This window comes from Pan paniscus, chromosome 1, assembly GCF_029289425.2.
Source record: "Pan paniscus chromosome 1, NHGRI_mPanPan1-v2.0_pri, whole genome shotgun sequence".
Taxonomy (NCBI): Eukaryota; Metazoa; Chordata; class Mammalia; order Primates; family Hominidae; genus Pan; species Pan paniscus.
In genome coordinates this window covers 1,458,277-1,478,804 of record NC_073249.2, presented here as the reverse complement: position 1 = coordinate 1,478,804, position 20,528 = coordinate 1,458,277, and the positions used below count along the sequence as shown (strand labels likewise).

Below are 20,528 nucleotides of genomic sequence, written 5' to 3'. Positions count from 1 at the left end.
TGTGAGTGCTCACCAAAGAGTGACGTCAGCAGAGAAACTAATAGTCAACAGTGTGTGGATACCAGTCAGCCTCTTTCCCCAGCCACCCCGTCATCACACAGTGGGCTCCTGAACAGGTATGGTGGCAGGGATGGAGATTATGCATAATTTCCATTCTTCAAGGCTGACCTGACTACGGTCACTGCTGATTGCCCAATCTGCCAGCAGCAGAGACAAACATTGAGCCCCTGATATGGCAGCATTCCCCAGGGCGATCAGACAGCTACCAGGTGGCAGGTGGATTACACTGGAACACTTCTGTCACGGAAGGTAGTTCTTACTGAAATAGACACTCTGGATGTGAATTTGCCTTCTCTGCACATCACGGTTCTGCAAAAGTACCGTCTGTGGACTCACAGAGTGCCTTATCCACCACGATGTTATTTTACACAGCTTTGCTTCTGATTAAGGAACTCACTTCACAGAAAACAGAGTGTGCCAATGAGTTCATGCTCATGAATTATGAATTCACTGGCCTTACCATGTTCCCCATGATCCTGAAGCAGCTGGCTTGTAAGAATAGTGGAATAGCCTTTGGAAGACTCAGTAGCAGTATCAGTTTGGTGGTAAAACCTTGAAGGATTGAGACAGGTTCTGTATAATGCTATACAGGCTTTGAATCAATGTCCAATATATGGTGTTTCCAACATAGTGAGGATTCATGGGTCCAGGAACCAAAGGATGGAAATGGGATTTGCATCATTCATTATTACTCTTAGTGATCCACTGATAAACAATTTTTGTCCTCACGATCTTAAGCTCTGCTTGCCTAGAGGTCTTGGTTCCAGAGGGAAGAATGCTTAGGTCAGGAGACAAAACAACATTTCTGTCAAACTGGAAATTGAGATGGCCACCTGGCCACTTTGAGCTCTTTGTTCCTCTGGATCAAAAGGTAAAAAGGGAAATTACTATAGTGGTTGGGGTAATTGATACTGACTAAAAAGGACAAATTGGACTGCTACTCCAATACTCCACACAGTACTGTCATGCTCTGTGATTAAAGTCAGGGGAAAACTACAACAACCCAATTCAGACAGGACTATTAATGGCCCAGACCCTTCAGGAATAAAGGTCTGGGTTGACCCACCAGGTAAAGAACTACAACCAAGATGCTTGCAAAGGCAAAGGAACATAGAATATAAAAGAAGGCAGCTACAACCATGTGACTAGATACAGAAATGAGGACTGTATTGTTATATTTCTTCTTTGTTTTGTTGTGAATATGTTTGTATAAATGCATGTATGTATAGACATATATAAACATTTATATGTATATTACATAATTATTTTATGTATTACATATACATATATGCATATGTATACACACAGTAAGCAAATATCTTTGATTTCTTTCCTCTCTTATCCTCTTATGATGTAAGATAAGATGTATTACTTTTACATCACAGTATGTAAGTTATGGGATATCAAAGAGAAAATAGCACTTGTTAGTTTCCTTATTTGAAGATTCAGTATGGTTTGAGGAGTTGTGTACGAGTGTCAAGGATGAACTCTAAGAGTTAATTTTATGTATCAACTTTTCTAGGCTATAGTACCCAGCTAGGTCAAACATGAGTCTAGATGTTGCTGTGAAAGAATATTTTAGATGTGATTAAGATTTAAATCTGTAGACCTTGAGTAAAGCCGATTATATCTCCTTCATAAAATATGTGGGCCTCATCCAAACTGTTGAAGACCTTAAACAAAGCAATTATCAGCCAAGAATTTTGTATCCAGTGAAACTAAGCATCATAAATGAAGGAAAGATGCAATTTTTTCCCAGACAAACAGATGCTGAGAGAATTTGCACTACAAGAACTACTAAAAGGAAATCTAAATCTTGACACAAATCCTCAAAATACACCAAAATAGAACATCCTTAAAACATAAATGTCACAGGATCTATAAAACAACAACACAATGGAAAAAAAAGGTATTCAGGCAACAGCACAACAAATAGAATAGTACCTCATATCTCAATACTAACATTGAATGTAAATGGCCTAAATGCTCCACTTAAAAGATACAGAATGGTAGAATGGATAAGAATTCACCAACCAAGTTTCTGCTGTCTTCAGGAGACTCATCTAACACATAAAAACCCACATAAACTTAAGGTAAAGGAGTGGAAAAAAGATATTTCACACAAATGTATACCAAAAGCAAGCAGGAGTAGCTATTCTTATATCATACAAATTTTAAAGCAACATAATGAAACCCTGTCTCTACCAAAAATAAAAAAAAATTAGCTGGGTGTGGTGGTGGGCACCTGTAATCCCAGCTACTTGGGAGGCTGAGGCAGAAGAATAACTTGAACCCAGGAGGCGGAGGTTGCAGTGAGCCAAGATTGCGCCATTACCCTCCAGCCTTGGCAACAGAGTGAGACTCTGTCAAAAAAAAAAAAAAAAGAAAAGAAAAGGAAAAGAAGGACATTATATAATGATAAAAGGACTTGTCCAACAGGAAAATTTCACAATTCTAAATATATATGGCCCTAACAGTGGAACTCCCAAATTTATAAAACAATTACTAGACCTAAGAAATGAGATACACGGCAACACAATAATAGTGGGGGACCTTAATACTCCACTGACAGCACTAGACAGATCATCAGGATAGAAAGTCAACAAAGAAGCAATGGACTTAAACTATACCCTACAACAAATGGAGTTAACAGAAATTTGCAGAACATTCTACCCAACAACTGCAGAATATGCATTCTATTGATCAGCACATGGAACATTCTCCAAGACATGCAGTGTGATAGGCCACGAAACAAGCCTCAGCAAATTTAAGAAATTCAAAATTATGTCAAGTATTCTCTTAGACCACAGTGGAATAAAGCTGGAATTTAACTGTGGGGAAAAGAGAGGTCAGACTGTTACTGTGTCTATGTAGAAAAGCAAGACATAAGAAACCCCATTTTGATCTGTACTAAGAAAAATTGTTCTGCTTTGAGATGCTGTTAATCTGTAACTTTAGCCCCAACCCTGTGCTCACAGAAACATGTGCTGTTTTGAATCAAGGTTTAATGGATTTAGGGCTGTGCGGGATGTGCCTTGTTAACAATATGTTTGCAGGCAGTATGCCTGGTAAAAGTCATAGCCATTCTCCATTCTCAATTAACCAGGGACACAATGCACTGTGGAAAGCCACAGGGACCTCTGCCCAAAAAAGCCTGGGTATTGTCCAAGATTTTCCTCCAGTGAGACAGCCTGAGATATGGCCTTTTGGGAAAGGAAAGACCTTACATCCCCCAGACCCACACCTGTGAAGGGTCTGTGCTGAGGAGGAGTAGTGAAAGAGGGAGGCCTCTGTGTGGTTGAGACAAGAGGAAGGTTTCTATCTCTTGCTCATCCCTGGGAATGGAATGTCTTGGTGTAAAGCCGACCATTTGTTCTATTCTGAGATAGGAGAAACTGCCCTGTGGCTGGAGGCGAGATATGCTGGCAGCAATACTGCTCTGTTACTCTTTGCTACACTGAAATATTTATGTAAAGTGAAACATAAATCTAGCCTACGTGCACATCCAGACACAGTACCTTTCCTTGAACTTATTCATGTTACAGATTCCTTTGTTCACATGTTTCCCTGCTGAACTTCTCCCCACCATCACCCTGTTGCCCTGCCACACTCCACTCACCAAGATAGTAAAAATAGTGGTCAATAAATACTGAGGGAACTCAGAGACCAGTGCCGGTGCAGATCCTCGCACATTGAGTGCCGGTCCCCTGGGCTCACTGTTCTTTCTCTATATTTTGTCTGTGTGTCTTATCTCTTTTCTCAGTCTCTTGTCTCCACCTGATAGAAATACCCACAGATGTGGAGGGGCAGACCTCCTTCATTAACTCCAAAAGGAGCTCTCAAAACCGTGCAAATATATAAAAATTAAATAACCTGCTCCTGAATGATCTTTGGGTCAACAACGCCGTCAAGACGGAAATTTAAAAAATTCTTTGAACTGAATGATAATAGTGACACAACCTATCAAAACCTCTGGGACAGAGCAAAAGTGGTGCTAAGAGGAAAGTTCAGAGCATTAAATGCCTACATCAAAAAGTCTGAGAGAGCACATATAGATAATCTAAGTCACACCTCACAGAACTGGAGAAACAAAAACAATCCAAACTCAAACTCAGCAGAATAAAAGAAAATAGAAGATGAGAGCAGAACTAAATAAAATTGAAACAAAAAAAAGGAAAATACAAAAGATAAATGAGACAAAAATCTGGTTCTTTGAAAAGATAAATAAAATCCATAGATCATTAGTAAGATTAACCAAGAAAAGAAGAGAAAAGATCCAATTTAGTTCAATTAGAAATGAAATGGGAGATACTACAACTGATACCACAGAAATACAAAAGACTTTTCAAGGCTACTATGAGCATCTTTACTCGTATAAACTAGAAAACCTAGAGGAGATGGGTAAATTCCTGGAAATATACAACCTCCCAGATTAAACCAGGAAGAAATAGAATCTTGGAAGAGACCAGTTACAAGCAGCAAGATTGAAATGGTAATTTAAAAATTGTCGAAAAAAAAAGTCCAAGACCAGACGAATTCACAGCTGAATTCTATCACACATTCAAAGAATTGGTACCAATCCTATTGACACTACTCCACAAGATAGAGAAAGAAGGAATCCTCCCTAAATCATTCTATGAAGCCAGTATCAGCCTTATAGTAAAACCAGGCAAGGACATAACAAAAAAAGAAAACTACAGACCAATATCCCTGATGAACATAGATGCAAAAATCCTGAAAAAAAAAAAACCTAACAAACCGAATTCAACAACATATCAAAAAGATAATCCACCACGATCAAGTGGGTTTCATACCAGGGAAGCAGGAATGGTTTAACATATGTAAGTCAGTAAATGTGATACGCCACATAAACAGAATTAAAAACAAAAATCACATGATTGTCTCGATAGACACAGAAAAAGCATTTGACAAAATCCAGCATCCTTTTATGATTAAAACCCCCAGCAAAATTGGCCTAGAAGGGACATAGCTTAGTTGTCTAAAAATTGCTTGCCTTTTCATATTTTTGACCTATTTGTATTTCTTCCTTTTCTTTTTTTCTATATCTGTCACATATATATTTACAATACAGGTTTTTATTTGTCTCTTACTGATATTTTAAAATGCCATGGTTATTAAATCTTTGCTTTTTGTCTTATAAATATTTCCCACATTTTAAAATCTGTGTTTAATATTTGAAATACAGTTGAAAATTTGCTTTCGTAGGGGAGGAGAAGTTATTTTTATCTACCTTTCTTAGGTTTATTGGTGGGGCTGACTCCGGTAACAAAAGAAAGATTCACAAGAGAAACGTGAACAAGTTTATTAAAATGTATACTGCAGTATACAGGAGAGATGCTCAGTATACACGAGAGATGTATACACAAGAGATGCTCAGGGAATGAGTAATTCCCAAAGAGGTAACCTAGGCCTCCAGCTTATGGAGCAGCTTCAAAGAAGAATGGTAAATTTTTAGAGGATAACAAGACAAAGGAAAAGGACAAGACAAAGGAAAAGTTTCTGGGGACAGCAAATTGTGGGAAGGCTGATAAATGGCAGATAAAGGCTAGTTGGGAGGGGTTGTTTCATAGATTCCTCTGATGCCATCTCCTGGCTGTTAATTTTTGTCTTTCTTGGTGTGGGGAGGAGGACACAATTGTCTTTTGTACATCTATCTCCTGCTTTTAGGCAAATTGAGGAAAGGCAGGTAACGTTTTCTTTATCTGCCTCCTCCCAGTTGCACTCAGTTCAAAACAATTTTTATGTTAAAGAGATATATTTTTGTAAGCAATGAGAAAAGGACTCCCTATTTTATAAATGGTGCTGGGATAGCTGACTAGCCATGTGTAGAAGAATAAAACTGGACTCCTACATTTCACCATACACAAGAAATTAACTCAAGATGAATTATTTACATGGAAGATGCCAAACTGTAAGAATCCTACAAGAAAACCTAGGGAATATTATTCTGGACATCAGCCTTGGGAAGGAATTGATGACTCAGTCCTCCAAAGCAATTGCAACAAAAACAAAAATTACCTAATTAAATTAAAGAGCTTCTGTAAAGCAAAAGGAACAATCAACAGAGAAAACAGACAACCTACAAAATGGGAGAAAATGTTCACAAACTATGCATCTGACAAAGGTCTAATATCCAGAATCCATAAGAAATTTAACTCAAAAAGCAAAAAACAAATAACCCCATATAAAAATGGGCAAACGACATGAGCAGACACTTCTCAAAAGAAAACACACAAGTAGCCAACGAATGTGAAAAAATGCTCATCATCACTAATCATCAGAGAAATGCAAATCAAAATCACAGTGAAATACCAGAATGGCTATTATTAAAAAGTAAAAAAAAACAAACAAAAACAAAACAAAAAAAAAAAAACCAGATGCTGGCAAGGCTGTGGAGAAAACGGAATGCTGTTGGTGGGAATGTCAATTAGTTCTGCCACTGTGAAAAGCAGGTTAGAGATTTCTCAAAGAACTTAAACAGAGCTACCATTTGACCCAGCAATCCCATTACTGGGTATATATCCAGAGGAAAAGAAATCATTCTACCAAAAAGATACATGCACTCATATATTCGTTGCAGCACTATTCACCATAGCAAAGAAATGGAATGGTAGACTGAATAAAGAAACTGTGGTTCCTATATGCCATGGAATACTATGCAGCCATAAAAAATAATGAAGTCATGTTCCTTTGCAGCAAGATGGATGCAACCGGGGGCCTTTAATTAATGCAGGCACAGAAAACTAAACACTGCATGTTCTTACTTATAAGTGGGCGCTAAACAATATGTACACATGAACATAAAGATGGGAACAACAGATGCAGGGACTGCTAGAGGGCAGAGAAAGGGAGAAGGGAAAGGACTGAAAAACTAACTGCTGGGTACTATGCTGTGTCTGGGTGACAGGATCAATCATACACCAAACCTCAGCATCATGCAGTATACCCAGGTAAGAAACCTGCACATGTACACCCTGAAACTAAAATTAATGTTTAAACTATTTTTAAAAAGAGACTTCTTTTTGGATGGCATATTTTGATTTTTTCCACTTTCAGTTTCTTTTTAGAAAACATGTTTTAATTTTTATGCAATTGGTCCTAACAGTTTTTGATTTACACAATTTGTTGCCTTCTTGGGACATAACGTTTTACTACATCTGTATGTTCATTGTAGATTCAATCTTTAATCAATAAAATTGCCCCGTTTTGTCAGTTTTGTTGTTATCTCAAAATTAAATTATATTGAATTTTTCTAATTTAATTTTTAAAAATGTTTTCTTTTCTTTCTTTAATTGACTGTATTGTTTGTTTCAAACAGGCTGTATAAATTTGAGTTTAGTTTTTTTTTTTACCCTAGCCTATGACATGCCTTTTTCTATTAATTGGAGCACTCATCCCTTAAGTGATTGATGTATTTATTTCACTCGTATTTATAATCACCTATGAGCAATCATTGTGTGCCTATACTGACATGATTTGTCTTAATTCTTTAACTTTATTTTCATTATTTTACTATTTATTCCTTTATTTGTTACTTTAATTTACTTTTTTTTAGAGATAGGGTCTTACTCTGTTGCCCAGGCTGAAATGCAGTGGCATGATCATAGCTCACTGCAACCTCGAACTCCTGTGAAGTGACACTTCTGCCTCAGTCTCTTGAGTAGCTGGGACTACAGGTGCATGGGACCATGACCAGCTAATTTTAAATTATTTTGGAGAGTCAGTGTCTTGCTATGTTGCAAGGGCTGGTCTCAAACTCCTGGCCTCAAGCTGTCCTCCCACCTTGGCCTCCCAAGTCGCTGGGATTTCTTTTATTATTTAAGTGCCATTGTTGTTCTTTCTTCTTTGCCCTTTTCTTCATAAACTATTTTCTTTTAGCCTTTTAGGGATCCAGTATTTGAGAAGTAATTTAGGCTGGACATTAGTTCTTTTTTTTTTTTTTATCACTGTTAGTAACTGATGGAGTGACATATTTAATACCCATTTTTAAAATTTTGATTCCTTTCCAATGTACACAAATAGGTCTTGTGATTATTAAAACCTTTTTCTTTTTTTAATTATTATTATACTTTAAGTTTTAGGGTACATGTGCACAATGTGCAGGTTCGTTACATTTGTATACATGTGTCATGTTGGTGTGCTGCACCCATTAATTCGTCACTTAGCATTAGGTATATCTCCTAATGCTATCTCTCCTCCGTCCCCCCACCCCACAACAGGCCCTGGAGTATGATGTTCCCCTTCCTGTGTCCATGTGTTCTCATTGTTCAATTCCCACCTATGAGTGGGAATATGCGGTGTTTGGTTTTTTGTCCTTGAGATAGTTTGCTGAGAATGATGGTTTCCAGCTTCATCCATGTCCCTACAAAGGACATGAACTCATCCTTTTTTATGGCCGCATAGTATTCCATGGTGTCTATGTGCCACATTTTCTTAATCCAGTCTAACATTGTTGGACATTTGGGTTGGTTCCAAGTCTTTGCTATTGTGAATAGTGCCCCAAAAAACATATGTGTGCATGTGTCTTTATAGCAGCATGATTTATAATCCTTTGGGTATATACCCTGTAATGGGATGGCTGGGTCAAATGGTATTTCTAGTTCTAGATCCCTGAGGAATCGCCACACTGACTTCCACAATGGTTGAACTAGTTTACAGTCCCACCAACAGTGTAAAAGTGTTCCTACTTCTCCACATCCTCTCCAGCACCTGTTGTTTCCTGACTTTCAATGATCGCCATTCTAACTGGTGTGAGATGGTATCTCGAGACTCCCTTCTTCTGTAACTTGAAATACATTAATATAAAAGGGGAAATTTATTTTAAAGGAAGGGTCAAATTTATTTCCTGCAAAAGATGATGATGTTTCCTAATGTCTGCTCTTGCTCTTCTCTGCTTCGGAAAGCATTGAAGGACAGCTAAGATATTTGAAGGATGTGTATTGCATTTATTTATAATGCACATATTCGGAAAATAAATAGATCTAAGTCACTGGATGTAAAGACATAGCTTCTAAGCATTTAACATACAATACTTTTTTGGGTAGGCAGGTGACATTGTCACTCATTTAACCCTATGTGATGTGTTATCTTTCTCAGCTATGCCTCAGCCTTGGGGAACACACTTTACATATGGGGATGGTGAGACATACTAATGAGAGCAACCTAGCAGGTTTCATCCTTTTAGGGTTTTCTGATTATCCTCAGTTACAGAAGGTTCTATTTGTGCTCATATTGATTCTGTATTTACTAACTATTTTGGGGAATACCACCATCATTCTGGTTTCTCGCCTGGAACCCAAGCTTCATATGCCGATGTATTTCTTCCTTTCTCATCTCTCCTTCCTGTACCACTGCTTCACCAGCAGTGTTATTCCCCAGCTCCTGGTAAACCTGTGGGAACCCACAAAAACTATCACCTATGGTGGCTGTGCAGTTCACCTTTACATCTCCCATGCCCTGGGATCCACTGAGTGCGTCCTCCCGGCTGTGATGTCCTGTGACTGCTATGTGGCTGTCTGCCGTCCTCTCCATTACACTGTCTTAATGCATACCCATCTCTGCATGGCCTTGGCGTCTGTGGCATGGCTCAGTGGAATAGCCACCACCCCGGTACAGTCCACCCTCACCCTGCAGCTGCCCTTCTGTGGGCATCGCCAAGTGGATCATTTCATCTGTGAGGTCCCTGTGCTCATCAAGCTGGCTTGTGTGGACACCACGTTTAACGAGGCTGAGCTTTTTGTGGCTAGTATCCTTTTCCTGATAGTGCCTGTCTCATTCATCCTGGTCTCCTCTGGCTACATTGCCCACGCAGTGTTGAGGATTAAGTCAGCTACCGGGAGACAGAAAGCATTCGGGACCTGCTTCTCCCGCCTGACAGTGGTCACCATCTTTTATGGAACCATCATCTTCGTGTATCTGCAGCCAGCCAAGAGTAGATCCAGGGACCAGGGCAAGTTTGTTTCTCTCTTCTACACTGTGGTAACCCCCATGCTTAACCCTCTTATTTATACCTTGAGGATCACGGAGGTGAAAGAGGCATTAAAGAAAGTTCTAGCAAATGCTCTGGGAGTAAATATTTTATGATTATTAAAAAAAAGTTTAAGTGACACTGTGATGAATTTTTTTTTTTGGTAAAAAGTAGCATCTTTTAATAAGAGGCTTTTTAATGGGCTCTTCTCACATTTTCTTTTGATTAAATATTTGTACAACATTTTGTATTATGTAAAATACTATGGAATATGTTTACATACATACATGAAACATATGTCTATAAAGTCGCAACTTGGCCATTACCCAGTAGCAGTATAAGGTGAGTCCTTTAGTCAATCTATGCTTCAGTGCTTTTGCTGCAGAATATATCATTTGTGTAGTACATTTGAAACTACTTTTAAATAAATACTTTACTGGATTAAGATAGACATGAACATATTCAAGAAATGTTTATGTCAGCCAACTTTTTTTTTGGTTGCTAATAACGCATTAATCTCTGAGTCTTCCTGTAGATGGACACATAGCTTATTCTTTTCCAAGAGTGTAGCTGAGATGCATGCGTGTTGAACAAGCTGTAATGAGGCAAATTTTTAAATTGCACCCTATATGCCATCCTCTTAACATGTGGAAGAGATGTGTAGACATGCAAATGCAACACAAAGACAAAGGGCACACTTTAAAGGTGATGTGGAAAGTAGATGAAAGCCCAGTTCTCTGGTTGTGTAGTTGCATCAAGAAATAGTTTGAATTGCCTAACACTGGAGTCTCAGTCTATAGAAAAAACACAGCTGTAAAATTTTCTGTGGCTCACATGGATACACAAATAATAACACATTGTTATTATAACTGCATTTCTGTATATGAAACATTTTCATAATTTTGAGATATATCTTCCAGATAAAACCTTCACCAAATTGTTTACATTATTTGCACTAAAATACTGAACTTCATTTCCCATGGCTTCACTCTAAATGGCCCATACCATTCTTTTTCTGGAAATAAGGAATTTTTGCATTTTGAGTCTAGAAAACGTTGTGTGAACTCATGGTATTATACTTCCTATTTCACTGCATTATAGCAGGCATTGGGTTGTATACTCTGTAGTAGGAAACTATGTCCTCTGTTCAAACTTACATCAAAATAAATAAATGAATTCGGTGAGATGAGGAAGGATATTGTAGAAGGGTCTTTTAAGTCCAAATGTGGTGATCATTTTAAAAATAGTATTAAACGTTAGAGAATGAGTTGTTGTTTATAACTCTTCGGAAGCAGAGGCATAATTAGTAAGATAATGCACTGTATGGCTTCTGTCCTTTGAGTGTGTATCCTTTTAGTGTCCCTCAGTTGTTTATTTACAGTTTGTTACATTTTTGATGTGCAAGTACTGAATATCACATGCAGTGCTAGTTGCTAAGTATAGGGAGAAAACTAGAAATAAACGGTATATACCCACCCTGAACTCATTGCTGTTAGAAAAGATGAACCTAAAAAACAAAAATACAAAAATTAGCTGGGCATGGTGACACGTGCCTGTAATGCCAGCTATTCGGGAGGCTGAGGCAGGAGAATCGCTTGAACTCGGGAGGCGGAGTTTGCAGTGAGCTGAAATCGCGCCACTGCACTCCAGCCTGGCAACAGAGTAACACTCCGTCTAAAAACCAAACCAAACAAACAAACAAACCCCCCAAAACAAAACAAAACAAACTACAAGGTAACCATGAAACTGGAATAAGGTCTATGAAAAAAATAGTGTGTTATGCAATTGACTATCAAGGAGCTAACTGAAGGCTTCCTGGGAAAGTGGCATTTAATTTGCCACCTCAGTAAAGCTAAGAAGCAACCCTGGAGGACTACAGGGGAAAGGATGGGTAAGGAAAGGAAAGAGTTTCCTGTAGAAGACTTTGCCTAAGGCAATGCTGTCAAGATATCAGCTGGAGCTTTATCTTGACCTTCCACATCTGGTTAATATGGTTCTGTATCCAACCAATTATAGTGCCTGCTGTTTTCCAAACTCTCCCAAACTTCCCCAAATTTTCTGAGGGCTTTTATTTTTAGAGTAACTATGATCTTTTGCTCTTTATAAAACTCTCATGAGTTGAGAACACTTTAAATAAGATTATGTTTTAAGCAGAGATAACGCAGATGTGACAGAGCATGCACTGAAAGCATTTGAATCTTCCTTATCGTTCTTTTTTCTTTATGCTGGCCCTTCAATCCCTTTCCAAGAACACCACATTCTTCTCCAATATTAGAAGCAACAATCTCTCTTCCTGCAATATTTTGACACCAACAAGTACCCTGACTTTGAAAAATCCAATTTGTAAGCTGACAAACTTCAAAAATATGCTTACAAACATAGGCAGATTTCTCTTGAGTACTACCAAATGGTACTATGGTGCTATGGTACTTTGTCAAGTGACAAAGTTCCTCCTTATGTTGCCAAAATAAAAATAATGCTCTATCATTGTTTGCTGTGGATTTTTAGTAAATTATGCCTAATGCTTTTAAACTATATTGGATAAAATATTTGTAGAGTAAGTAGGATCTGTAGCTATAAAAATTTTATATTGGAACTTCACTTTCTAATCAATGATACTTTTTCAAAAGAAGACTTGCATAAAGTGGAATTTCTATTTATGTTTATTTTGTCACCTTTCATGGAGACATATACTTCACACATTAATAAGTTTGCTTATCAAATGTAAATTAAGCTTGCTCTGGGAACTGGGATCGGAATATTGGAATCGTAGATTATAGTGCAACAAGGATGCAATTAAACAGGCACTAACAATAAAATGAGTTAAGACTTGGGTTAGGAAAGGAACAGTGATGGTGAAGTACATACAATATAAGAATATCCCCCATTTTTGGAGATGAAAAAAAATTTTTTTTTTTTTATTTTACTTTAAGTTCTGGGATAGGTGTACAGAACATGCAGGTTTGTTACATAGGTATACATGTGCCATGGTGGTTTGCTGCACGCTTCAACCCATCAGCTAGGTTTTAAGCTCCACATGCATTAGGTATTTGTCCTAATGCTCTCCCTCCCCTTTCCCCCAATCCCCTGCCAGGCCCTGGTGTATGATGTTCCCCTCCTAGAGTCCATGTGTTCTCACTGTTCAACTCCCACTTAAGAGTGAGAACATGTGGTGTTCGGTTTTCTGTTCCTGTGTTAGTTTGCTGAGGATGATGGTTTCCAGCTTCATCCATGTCAAAGGACATGAACTCATCCTTTTTTATTGCTGCATAGTATTCCATGGTGTATATGTGCGACATTCTCTTTATCCAGTGTTTCATTGATGGGCATTTGGGTTGGTTCCAAGTCTTTGCTATTGTAAATAGTGCTGCAATAGACATATATGTGCATGTGTCTTTATAGTAGAATGATTTATAATCATTTGGGTATATACCCAGTAATGGGATTGCTGGGTCAAGTGGTATTTCTGGTTCTAGATCCTTGAGGAATTGCCACACTGTCTTCCACAGTGGTTGAACTAATTTACACTCCCACCAACAGTGCAAAAGCATTCCTATTTCTTCACATCCTCTCCAGCATCTGCGGTTTCCTTTTTTTTTTTTTTTAATTTTTGAGACAGAGTCTTGCTGTGTCACCCAGCATGTAGTGCAGTGGTATGATCTTGGCTCACTGCAATCTCCACCTCCCGGGTTCACGCCATTCTCCTGCCTCAGCCTCCCGAGTAGCTGGGACTACAGGCACCTGCCACCACGCCTGGTTAATGTTTCGTATTTTTAGTAGAGATGGGGTTTCACCATGTTAGCCAGGATGGTCTTGATCTCCCGACCTGGTGATCCGCCTGACTTGGCCTCCCAAAGTGCTGGGATTACAGGCATGAGCTACCACGCCTGGCCTGTTTCCTGACTTTTTAATGATTGTCATTCTAACTGGCATGAGATGGTGTCTCATCGTGGTTTTGATTTGCATTTCTCTAACGACCAGTGATGATGAACTTTTTTTCCTATGTTTGTTGGCTGCATAAATGTCTTCTTTTGATGGGGTTGTTTGTTTTTTTCTTGTAAATTTAAGTTCTTTGTAGATTCTGGGTATTAGACCTTTGTCAGATGGATAGATTGCAAACATTTTCTCCCATTCTGTAGGTTGCCTGTTCACTCTGATGATAGTTTCCTTTGCTGTACGGAAGCTCTTTAGTTTAATTAGATTCCATTTGTCAATTTTGGCTTTTCTTGCAATTGCTTTTGGTGTTTTAGTTATGAAGTCTTTGCCCATGCCTATGTCCTGAATGGTATTGCCTAGGTTTTCTTCTAGGGTTTTTATGGTTTTAGGTTTAACTCTTTAATCCATCTTGAGTTAATCTTTGTATAAGATGGAAGGAAGGGGTCCAGTTTCTGTTTTCTGCGTATGGTTAAGCCAATTTTCCCAGCACCATTTATTAAATAGGGAATCCTTTCCCCATTGTTTGTTTTTGTCAGGTTTGTCGAAGATCAGATGGTTGTAGATGTGTGGTGTTAATTCTGAAGCCTCTGTTCTTTTTCACTGGTCTATATATCTGTTTTGGTACCAGTACCATGCTGTTTTGGTAACTGTAGCCTTGTAGTATAGTTGGAAGTCAAGTAGCATGATGCCTCCAGCTTTGTTCTTTTGGCTTAGGATTGTGTTGGCTATATGAACTCTTGTTTGGTTCCGTATGAAATTTAACATAGTTTTTTTCTAATTCTGTAAAGAAGTCAATGGTAGCCTGATGGGAATAGCATTGAATTTATAAATTACTTTGGGCAGTATGGCCGTTTTCACAATATTGATTGTTTCTATACATAAGCATGAAATTTTTTTCCATTTCTTTGTGTCCTCTCTGATTTCCTTGAGCAGTGGTTTGTAGTTCTCCTTGAAGAAGTCCTTCATGTCCCTTGGAAATTGTATTCCTAGGTATTTCATTCTCTTTGTATCAATTTTGAATGGGAGTTCTCTCATGATGTGGCTCTCTGCCTGTCTATTGTTGGTGTATAAGAATGCTTGTGATTTTTACACATTGATTTTGTATCCTGAGACTTTGCTTATCAGCTTAAGGAGGTTTTGGGCTGAGATGATGGGGTTTTCTAAATATACAATCATGTCATCTGCAAACATAGACAGTTTAACTTCCTCTCTTCATATTTGAATATCCCTTATTTTCTTATCTTGCCTGATAACCCTGACCAGAACCTCCAATACCATGCTGAATAGGAGTGGTGAGGAGGGCATCCTTGTCCTGTGCCGGTTTTCAAGGTGAATGCTTCCAGCTTTTGCCCATTCAGTATGATATTGGCTATGGGTTTGTCATAAATAGCTCTTATTAGTTTGAGATATGTTCCATCAATGAAGAGTTTATTGAGAGTTTTTAGCATGAAGGGGTGTTGAGTTTTATCAAAGGCCTTTTCTGCATCTACTGAGATAATCATGTGGTTTTTGTCATTGGTTCTGTTTATGTGATAAATTATGTTTATTGATTTGCATATGTTGAACCAGTCTTGGATCCCAGGGATGAAGCCAACTTGGTTGTGGTGGATAAGCTTTGTGATGTGCTGCTGTATTTGGTTTGCCAGCATTTTATTGGGGATTTTTGCATCAATGTTCATCAGGGATATTGGCCTGAAATTTTCTTTTTATGCTGTGTCTCTGTCAGATTTTAGTACCAGGATGATGCTGGCCTCATAAAATGAATTAGGGAGGAGTCTCTCTTTTTCTATGGTTTGGAATAGTTTCAGCAGGAATGGTACTGGCTCCTCTTTGTACCTCTGGTAGAATTCAGCTGTGAATCTGTCTGGTCCTGGGCTTTTTATGGTTGGTAGGCTATTAATTACTGTCTCAATTTCAGAACTCATTATTGGTCTATTCAGGAATTCGACTTCTCCCTGGTTTAGTCTTGGGAGGGTGTATGTGTCCAGGAATTTTTCCATTTTTTAAAAATTTTCTAGTTTATTTGCATAGAGGTGTTTATACTATTCTCTGGTGGTAGTTTGTATTTCTGTGGGATCAGTGGTGATATCCCCTTTATCATTTTTTATTATGTCATATTACCTAACTTCAAACTATACTATAAGGCTACAGTAACCAAAATGGCATGGTACTGGTACATAAACAGACACATAGGTCAGTGGGATAGAATAGAGAACATAGAAATAAATTCACGAACCTGCAACTATCTGATCTTCAACAAAATCAATAAAAATAAGCAGTGGGAAAAGGACTCCCTAGTCAATAAATGGTGCTGGTATAACTGGCTAACCACATGCAGAAGAAGGAAACTGTACCCCTACCTTTCACCACATACAAAAATTAAATCAAGATTAAAGACTTAAATGTAAGTTCAAACTATAGAAATCCTAGAAAAAACCCTAAAGAACACCATTCTGTACATCCGTCTTGGCAAAGAATTTATCGCTAAGTTCCCAAGAGCAATTGCAACAAAACAAAACGTTTACAAGCTGAACCTAACTATACTAAAGAGCTTCTGCACAGCAAAAAAAAAAAAAAAAGAAAAAAAAAATTACCAACAGGGTGAACAGACAATCTACAGAATGAGAGAAAATATTCACAAACTGTGCATTTGACAAAGGTCTTATATCCAGAATCTACAAGGAACTTAAATCAACAAGCAAACCACCCCCCCAAAAAAATCCAATTAAAAATGGGCAAAGGACATGAACAGACATGTCTCAAAAGAAGACATGAGCAGCCAATAAACACATGAAAATACGGTCAACATTACTAATTATCAGAGAAATGTAAATCAAAACCACAGTGAGGTACCATCTTATACCAGTCAGAATACTGATTATTAAAAAGTCAAAAACCGGCAGATGCTGGTGAGGCTGTGGAGAAAAGGGAATGCTTATACACTGTTAGTGGGAATGCAAACTAGTTCAGCCACTTCGAAAGCAGTTTGGAGATTTCTCAAAGAATTTAAGATAGAGCCACTATTTGACCCAGCAATTCCACTCCTGGGTATATACCCAAAGGAAGATAATTCATTCTATCCAAAAGACACATGCACCTGTATGTTGCAGCGCTATTTATACTAGCAAAGACATGGAATCAACCTAGGTGCTCAAGCAGAGGATTGGATAAAGAAAATGTGGTAGAAATGTGCTATACAATGAAATACTAGGTAGTTATAAAAAATAATAAAAATGTGTACTTTACAGCAACATAGTTGGAGCTAGAGGCCATTATCCTAAGTGAGCTAATGCAAGAACAGAAAACCAAAGATTGCATGTTCTCACTTATAAGTGGGAGCTAAACACTGAATACACATGAGGTGGGAATTGAACAATGAGAACACATGGACACAGGAAGGGGAACATCACACTCTGGGGACTGTTGTGGGGTGGGGGGAGGGGGGAGGGATAGCATTGGGAGATATACCTAATGCTAGATGACGAGTTAGTGGGTGCAGCGCACCGGCATGGCACATGTATACATATGTAACTAACCTGCACATTGTGCACATGTACCCTAAAACTTAAAGTATAATAATAATAAATAAATAAATAAATAAATAAATAAATAAATAAAGTTAGGAACAATGGTTACTGGGGACCAACAGATGGTGGAGGGAGGGAGTGGGCTATTGGCTGAAGAACCACCTGTTGTATATTATGCTCACTTCCTGGGATGGAATCACTGGGACCCCAAGCCTTAGTGTCATGCATTTTACACGTCATGCCTTTTACCCATGTAACAAACCTGTACTTGTTCCCTTTAATGTATAATAAAAGTTGAAATGATTAGTTATTAAAATGGTGAGTTTTTTGTTGTGTATATTTTATCACTTTATATTTTATTATTTTACATATATGCTTATATACATATAATTTAATAAATATTTTACCACTACATATACCTTTTTTTTTTTTTTGAGATGGAGTCTCCCTCTGTCACCCAGGCTGGAGTGCAATGGCACAATCTTGGCTTACTGCAAGCTCCGCCTCCCGGGTTCACGCCGTTTTCCTGCCTCAGCCTCCAGAGTAGCTGGAACTACAGGCGCCTGCCACCACGCCCCGCTAATTTTTTTGTATTTTTTAGTAAAGACAGGTTTCCATGTTAGCCAGGATGCTCTCAATCTCCTGACCTCATGATCCACCCACTTTGGCCTCCCAGAGTATTGGGATTACAGGCGTGAGCCACCGCATCCGGCCTACATATACGTTTTAAAAATTAAAAACAGGCTATGAATTCAGAGGGGAAAGAGTTCAGGAAGGAAGTCTAAAAAATACAGTGATTATACAAGAGGTTGAACATATGAAAAACTAACAATTTCAATATGTCAAATAACCTCCCAAGTGACTGTAGTACAAAGATCACCAGACTCAGAAGAATAGTTTTGAATTTCAGTCCTAACTCTTTTATACCTAGTAGATAAAGTTATTGACAGTTACATCAAAGATGGGCCTAAATTTCTAGCTTGCATAATTGGATAATAGTGACATTATTCACTTTTACAGCAAACAAAATGGAGAGAGCAAGGGTTTAGATTTGAACACAGTGCATTTGAGGTGTCTCACCTAGTGGAGATGGTAGTTTCAAAATAGGATACATGAATCTAGTCCTCAGTAGAGAAATCTACACATAATTAACATAGCAATAAGCATATAGTTTCCGATAGGAGAAAATTTAATTTGTTAGAAGATCAGTCCTGCTGGACTGGGACTGATGAATCCAACCATTAAGGGCTTAAGAGAGTAAGAAGAGATTGCAAAAGAGACAGTTATTCTAGGCATTTGTTATGATAGCTTTAATATAAAGTATCTCAGTTCTAAGAGAACGATGCTCAAGGTTAGAAATCCAAAGTACAGGCAAAGAGATTCTCTTTAAAGGGGATGACGAAGATCTTCTCTATGGTAACTAGAGTGAAGGAGGAGGGACCCAGAAGACTTAAGTGGGTTTTCTTTTCTCTCTTTCATGTTGGACAAGTTTGATGGCTTCTATTTCCTATGTGAAGTACGAGGTGCCAGAATAATACTGAAGAAAGGAATACTTCACACTGGGGAAATATGTGTATTATTGTTCCTTGATGATCCCAAGAAGCTAGTCAGTTCCTCCACTAATTGCCTACTGGGGATGCAGGTTTTTCCCAGAAGACGTGGTAAAAACAAATCATGGCAATTTTGTTAATTTGCAAAATTCACTGTTTCTGCTTCCCTTTTTCTCCAAGTTTTCATTGCCACTAACATAATTTCCTCAGGATAAACTCAGGCGAGAAATATAAATCTTGAACAGATTGTTTTTTGAAGCCAGTTGTCTTGTGGGTCAACAGCAGGCTGGACACAAAATAACAAAGCTAAGAAAATGTTATATGACTTGCATCCTGAAGATGTGAAAAACACCGACACCTTTAAATATTCCTGAGTGTAAGTAAGAATTCAATCTGGTGTAATCTAAATTGAATGCAATCATATCTTAAAGAAGTTTATAAAAGTTAATAGGTAGAAACTTTATTGCTTTCATTACTGTTGGATTTGCTGTATCGTTAAAGTAATAATGTTGTGTGACACAGGTAAACTATCTGGACTTCTGCTTTCATTTATCGAATATAAAGATAGGGCAATTTCTTGTTAGTCTTCGTAAGTACAAGTTAGTGTCATGCAATTAATTAGTATAATTAGCATTTTGGGGATAAATTTTACTTATAGAAACAACTTAGTTGATAGATTTAGCACACAATTCCACAAAAACACAACTATAACTTAAGTGGAACACTCAATTCGAGGTAATTTCAGCCTTCTGTAAAAAAATCACTCAAGAGAAGTACTGCAGAGGAAGCTTCCTCAAGTAGTGCACCATTGCTAACCTTTGAAATTGTAAGCTCTTCGCCAGCTGAAACAGAGGGATAGTTGAATTACAATTTAACCAAAATGATTGAGGGTTTAAATTATTGGGTTGGATTTTATTGAGTAGAAATAAAATGTTTTCCAGAGGACCACTGTTTCTCGACTCTATTAACACTGCTCTAATTTCTGTGTTTCCTTCTCATGAAGTAATTGTATTTTAGTAAAATTTGATGGTTAGCAAGAATATGTATGGGTAGATGACACTTACTTAAACAGACCGAGTGCTTTACTGATCAGGTGGGCAACTTCCAATCTGGTCTTAAAACACGTGAACAGACACTAGGAAATCTATAGCCATTGGTCTCATATTTTCACCAACTTGTCAAGTAACCATGGAAGACCAGAGCATCTGGAAAATGGACTAGACCAGAAACGCATCGGTCTTAAGTTGGATTCTCCAGATTGAGAGAGGACACGATTATGATTTTTCAGTCGTCTGTCTTAAAGCTTTATTCAGGCAGATGGTTAGAATAATGAACAAGGGCTGAGTGGCATGGCAGCACAGGTATTTAAGGGGTTGACTTGTGGTTAAAAACCTGTTTTGGGGGGAATTGCAAGGACTTGGCATGCGATGGTGCTTGGTGAAAGCTGAGGTAAATCAGCACAGATGT

At 38.1% G+C, this 20,528-nt stretch overlaps 1 protein-coding gene across 1 annotated transcript; it reads left to right on the top strand.

Moving 5' to 3' along the window:
* Positions 1-9,210: 9,210 nt before the first annotated feature.
* On the top strand, positions 9,211-10,164 carry LOC100981404 (olfactory receptor 2G2). The gene has a single exon (XM_003815330.3). The coding sequence runs from the start codon at positions 9,211-9,213 to the stop codon at positions 10,162-10,164; it is 954 nt and encodes a 317-aa protein (XP_003815378.2).
* The last annotated feature ends 10,364 nt before the right edge of the window (positions 10,165-20,528 follow it).

Coding starts and splice junctions, on each gene's coding strand:
- LOC100981404 (XM_003815330.3), top strand. CDS start 9,211: ATGGGGATGGTGAGACATACTAATGAGAGCAACCTAGCAGGTTTCATC.